This window comes from Onychostruthus taczanowskii, unplaced genomic scaffold (genome assembly GCF_017590055.1).
Source record: "Onychostruthus taczanowskii isolate IOZ18803 unplaced genomic scaffold, ASM1759005v1 scaffold5, whole genome shotgun sequence".
Classification (NCBI taxonomy): Eukaryota; Metazoa; Chordata; class Aves; order Passeriformes; family Passeridae; genus Onychostruthus; species Onychostruthus taczanowskii.
The window spans coordinates 6,801,064-6,807,063 of record NW_024502568.1 but is presented as its reverse complement, the minus strand read 5'-3'; the positions used below and the strand labels follow the sequence as shown (position 1 = coordinate 6,807,063).

General features: G+C 47.1%; 1 protein-coding gene across 3 annotated transcripts in view; it reads left to right on the top strand.

Annotated features, from left to right (window-relative positions):
- Nucleotides 1-276: 276 nt before the first annotated feature.
- Nucleotides 277-6,000, top strand: part of SLF2 (SMC5-SMC6 complex localization factor 2) — a 28,445-nt gene continuing 22,721 nt past the window's right edge. The window contains exons 1-2 of one of the 3 annotated variants that reach the window (XM_041415863.1): nucleotides 277-513; nucleotides 5,564-5,607. In XM_041415863.1, the coding sequence (XP_041271797.1) occupies nucleotides 404-513; nucleotides 5,564-5,607 (154 nt within the window). In that variant the 5' untranslated portion in view covers nucleotides 277-403. Of the gene's footprint in view, nucleotides 514-5,563; nucleotides 5,608-6,000 lie in introns of those variants that run through there. The other 2 variants (XM_041415865.1, XM_041415864.1) reach the window with 2 other exon arrangements.

Here is a 6,000-nt window from a genome sequence, read left to right as displayed (position 1 = left end):
GCGGGGGCGGGGCCTCGCGCGGGGGCGGGGCTTGCCCCGGGCGCACCAATCAGAGAGCGGCAGCGCGGGCGGGGGACCGGCACGAGACCAAGGCGCCAAACAACCCTTCCTCCCTCGGACGCGGAACGGCGCTCCCGCCTTGCGCTCCCCAGCAGCCAATCACAGCCGCGATCGGCTGCTCACGGCAGAAAGAACCCAATGGGAGACGCAGCTGCTGCGGCCGCTCAGCCAATCACTGCCCGAGCCCATTGAAAAAGGAAGAGCGAGCCCGTTAGCTCCCACCCGTGACCTGCGGCCGCGCTGGGCGTTCCGGCCGTGTGGGGCGTTCGAGCCGCGTCCTGGCGATGCCGCCGGCGGCGGCCGCTGCCCTGCGCCGCTCGGGCCCCGCTGCGCCGCCCGTGCCATGACCCGACCGCTCGGCGAGGGGCTGCCGTCTCCGGGCCCTCCCTTCGCCATGTCCCGCCGCCATGTTACGCCGGCGGCCGCGGGCAGAGAGGCGGCCCAGGACTGCAGGTACGGGCGGGGCGCGGCAGAGGAGCGGTCGCGGTCGTCGCCGGGCACCGAGCCCGCCCAGCGGGACGGCCCCGGCTGCCGGCGTGCTCCGCGCTGCCCAGGGCGGGTGGCAGGGCTCGGCGGGGGTTACCGGGACCCCCCGGAGCATCCCCGGGAGCCCGCCCCGGTGTTCCAGCGCCGAGGGGCCCGGCCGGGGCCTCCCCGGCGGAGCCGGCACGTGGTGCCGCTGCCCTTTGGCCAAGGGGTCTGGCCAGGAGTGTCCGGCTAAGTTCTGGCTGGCATTTCCAGCTCATCCCTCAGAGCCCCGCGGCCGGGCGCTGCCCTGGCGTTACCCGGCCCACCTGCCGGGCTGGGCGGCTTCGGCGGTTCGGCTCTAACCGAGAGCCTCGGGGGTCGGTGCCGCTTCCCAGCCTGCTCCGGCCCGAGCTGCGCCTAACGGTGCCGGGGACGCTGCCAGGGAGAGCCCGGGCTGCCAGCGACAGTGTTTATGCACCGGGCAAGCTTGCCTGCTAACTAGAGATTCAAATTCTGCCGAAGATTTGAGGCTTTTCAGATGCTGCTGTGTTGTTTCTTGCAGAATGAGACAAGTCATAGTTTTCTTATGCTGTTTGTAGCACCTTACTTTGTTCAGATCCTCTGTTTTGGTGGCACTGTCGTTTAAATGAAGGGGACAGGGTAAAAATCACTTTTGCAATCTTACTTTTTTGCCAGAGAAAGTGAAACGAAACTGCAATTTCGGTTTTGTTGCAGTTGTCTGAACGACTGAGTTTTATTATGTAAGTTTCTGTTTTGACTGTTTTTGTCGTGATTTTTTTTTGTTCTTTTTACAGAGCTTTTCAAGATACTCTATGTTATCAAAGATGTAGCTTTTTGTAGCATATTCCTATGTTATGGGAATTTGCTATCTCGGAGCTATTGCTAGTGTTTCCAATACAGCTTTTTTAAAGGATAGTTTTTATCCAGCCAGAGATAACCACGAACGTCATTGTAAACAGTAACAGCTTTTACCAAATGCTTAGGGGATTGTTTTTTAAGACAAGTGAAAGTATTTCCTCCTTCCCTCTTCCATGCCGGCTGTGTCCTTAGTTTTGAAAGGCCTGTTAGGTTCACCTCCTGGCTGTGCAGCTTTTTTCTTTTGTCGGGTCAGCTAATGTATTTATGGGTTTTGCATTTTCTTTTGGATTTTTAGTGTCTCAGTGGAGCTGAGATTTCACAAAATATGGTGTGATAATTTTTATTTGGGGTAAAAGGTCTTGCAGAATTTATATATACTACTGGAAAGTGTTGACCAGAGCTGTATAGTGGTTCAGAAAGATACATTAAACAACTGTGATTTTCGTGTTAACAAAAGAGTGGAACACAGTAACCTTCTACTGAAGGGCAGAGATTCTCCTGAGAACTGTTTGTGAACAGTTTTTCACATAGAAAATCATATTTCTCTCTGTACTTTCACATGTATGTGAAAGGCAAGTTGGACAGCCCAGTTCTTTTTCACGTTCTTCCTTGTACTGTATTGAATTCTTTCTGTTTTTCTTTTCCCTACCCTTTGCTTTTGTCTGAAGTTTCTAGTACACTTCCTTGTCTGAGAACGATACAGAACTTTGGCTGGACAGTTCCTAGCCCTTGCACTCCAAAAAGCAGAGTTACAAACACAAAACAGAAAATATTGCTGGATTAGCACTTCCAAAAGAGCCACCTAAGATAAATTACTCACCATTTCTTCATTCACATTAAACTTGAAGAAGGGAAGTGCCTTCATTCCCTGTTGTTTTGTCTAATTATGGAATAACCTAAAATTTTGTTGCAAAGCTCTTGGATTTTTAATAAAAGACAGCAAAAAGAACAATATGGGAAGGATGTAAGCAGTCATTTGGAATCAGTGGCTGTGGAAACAAGGACAGAGATGGCAGAAGGCCTTGGGTTTGGGTTTTGTTACAAGCTGCCCCTGAAGGCCAGAGTAACTGAGGTTAATCGCTCCCTTGGGGTAGATTAGAGAGAAAGAACACTGAATACCTGGTGTTTATATATATGCACACATAGGGTTTATTTTAGGATCATTTGATTGCAATTGAAATGAGGTATGCAGGCATTTTGGTTATTATCCCTGGTAATATGACAGTATAAAAGTACAAAAATACCACTTAAGGAAATATATAAGGAAAAGAAAGAAAAAGCAAGGATAGGAGTAGATTGCAGAGATCAGCATCATGGATCCAGTGATGAGACTTGATTGTTGCAATTCCAATGTCTGCTGGTCAAAGTGGTACTTGCAGTCTTGGCCAGGGATGTGGGAAGCCCCCAAAATGTGGCGCTCAGTGGTTTAGTGGGTGTTCAGGTGGGAATGCCCAGATACCTCCCTCAGAAAGGGTGAGTTTAACACTGTCTGTTGCAAGGCCCTGGGAATGAGTCTGGGGGCACTTCGGGGGTCTTTGGTGGTTTATGACCCCATCCTAGACTGGTGCTTCTCACACCATGTTTGCTCACATTATGCTTTATCAGAAGGGGTAAATGCCTTCAGCCCAAGTGTGAATATGCCAATACCTCCCCCTGGATGAGGGGGTGTTGTTTTACACCTGAGCCAGTTGTGTAAGGGAGGACATTGGTGTGATAAAAAGCATTTTCCCACCTCTGCAGCATCTGTGCCTTATCATCCTTGTCCCTTACCTGGCTCAAGCCCCAGCTGGTTTTGTCGTGGTCATCCTCTGGTGGTGGGTGTACACCCCCTCCCGTCTTAGGCACCCCATCAGAGGTTTCAACACCACACAAAAACCCTCTCCTTCTCCCCTTCCACTGTGGGGTGCAAACCTGGGCCTCGGCAATATTGCTTGAGTAAAATGACCTTTAACATTTCTGTCCCTCACAGTTTGTCTTCAAGATTTGGGTGCACAGAGGAATCTGGGTGGTAACTGAAGAGGAGACGTGGCCTGCCAGCCGTGCTTCATGTGCACATGGGGCTTTAGAGGGGAAGAAGTACAGTCACTTAGCTAGGAAAATAGGAAGGGTTTGGAAGGGTAGGCGGTGTGGAAAGCTCTGGGCACCGGATGATTTCGCAGCCTGAGAGCAGTCCAAGCAAGCGCCGGGTGTGTCCTGAGGAATGCGAGGTGGAGAGGGCTTTGCAGAGAGCAGGTGAGGCCAGTGTGGAGTGCAGGGAGGTCTGGGGCAGACAAACAAATCGGTCAGCAGCAATAACAGTGAATAAACCTGCATTTAGTCTTTGGTTCTTCTGCTGAACTGAAGTGCAGGGGATCCTGTGTGCTGAAATTTTTCTCTTATTTGAAAGTAGCCGAGTGATAGAAGCAGCAAGAGTTGTTAGGCCGCAAGTTGAGCTTCACTTGAACTGCAAGGCTCTGTTGAGTAAGTCAGAGATGGATTATAGCAAAACCTGGGGCTAACAACCTGAGCATTAACAGTTGTTAGACTAGGCAATGTTAATGGCTTAAATATTTCTTTAAAATTAATAGCTGGAGTGGACAGCCCATAAATAGTGGTACATGAACAGTAACAGCCATATTTACAACATGGAGCACAGAACCAACTGAAATTCCCCCTGAAACAGCTGAAGAGGGTGTGAATATGACCACAGAGCACCTTTGGGTAGCAAACTGAACCAAGGAAGACTGACAAGACCCCAGGCCCTAAAATCACTATTGGACTGGACCGGTGGGTAGTTTAGATTGCCCAGGGATTTCTGTTTGTGGTCCCTTTTTTGAGGCACCAGCTTAAGCTACCACCAGGTAACTGATCTGTGCCAGTAGACCTGTCTGATGGAGTTGGGAGCCTGGTGTCCAAAATGTAACACCTGCTGTAGCATGTGGGAGGAACACACACATTTTGTCCTATGTCAAACTGAGCTGGGACAAGCTGGAGGCAGCCAGTCTCTGACAAGTAGTTTCTCTGCTTTCTTTGGTAAGCCAAACCCAGTTTTGTGCACTCACAGATTCTTATTACAGGTTACTTTTTCACTGAGTTACAGGATCTTCAAATATCACTGCTTGCCAGTATCCTGATTTCAGAAGTATCAGTGCATTTTAAACAGCTTTTTGTATTTCTGTAGGTGCTAACAATGCAAAAGCTGTGTCAGAAAATGAAAAAGTGATGATTACAAGCTTAAAGATTCAAAATTAGATCCAAATTAATTTCATTTTGTACAAGTGAGCAGGGGGTTCTTCTGGCCTAAACTTCAGAAATGGTTACTGACTCTTTGGGGACACAGTCATGTATGGATACTTGAATATGTTAGTTTCTGGAGTAAGTAGGTTTTGCCTTGGTTATCACTGTTACTCAGGCAATAACAATGTAACTTTGCCTTGGAAGGTACAGAAAGACAAAACTTGGAACCAACCTCTGCTGTTCTTGCAACAACGTGACCAAGTGTTCTGACATCAATTCTTTGTTTGAATTTCTGACCCTTCCAAGGCAGGCACTCAGTATAGCCTTAAAGTCATTAGCAGGCTGTGTGCAGGAAATGAAGACACCAAGTTCGCAGATTCTGATGTATTTTGTTGTTCAAAGTGCACCTTGTTCAGCCAATCTGCCCATTTTTAGAAGTGATATTCTTCAGTGGAGAACACCCTGGTGTTCTCATGCCCCACTTGTTCTTGCCAGAGAAAAAACCCTGATGCAAAGCCAGTGATTACCTTGTGGGTGGCTGTGTTGGAAGCTGGCTGAGATGCTGACTTGGGTTAGCAGCTCGGAGTGCTGGTGGACATGGGGAGGTTGTTAAATGGCACAATGTCATCACCAAATGTGCTGGTGAGGTCAGGCCCATTCAGGACAGTTTAGTTTAAGGTGGAAGGGTGGCTGAGATTTGCCAGGATTATAAAGAAAACAGTTTGAGTGAGGAAACTGACAGGTTTAACTTCATTAGCCCAGCAGGGTGAAGGCTAAAAGGTGAAGATGATGATGATGCTTTTTCTGATTTGTCAGAAATAAGAGCTGGCATGAAAGAAAATCTGTAGAAATAATTTACAGTATTTTAATTATATAACATTCAATGAATGTCCATTTAATTATTGTTCCTTTATAAAGATAAGTTGTGTTTTCTCTTCAGAAACCAGTTGATTACGGAGTTCTTCAAGCCAGTTTTAAGTCAAGGTAAATATGTTTTTTTTCTAAGTGGAAGACATTTATAGGAATTTTAATTATGTAAGCATGCAGAATGATAATTCAATCTCATTCCACAGTGGAGCAGCAACATAATGAGTATAGCTTACCAAATATGTCAAAATGAGCACATTAAAATTTTTTCTAATAATGTAACTGAAAATATCAATTTCCTGTTTAAACTAATTTCTTTAAATAGTGATGTAGTTACTATTTCAAGTTCTGTCTCATGCTTAAGCCAGGTTGTTTATAACAACTGAAGCTGCATCTTAGGTCATGTGATTCTTTGCATGGCAGTAGCAAAACTGGATGATTAAGTGAATTAATTTTGGATTACATGGGAGAGAGAGAGAAAATATAAAGTAATACACTATAATAAGGTTT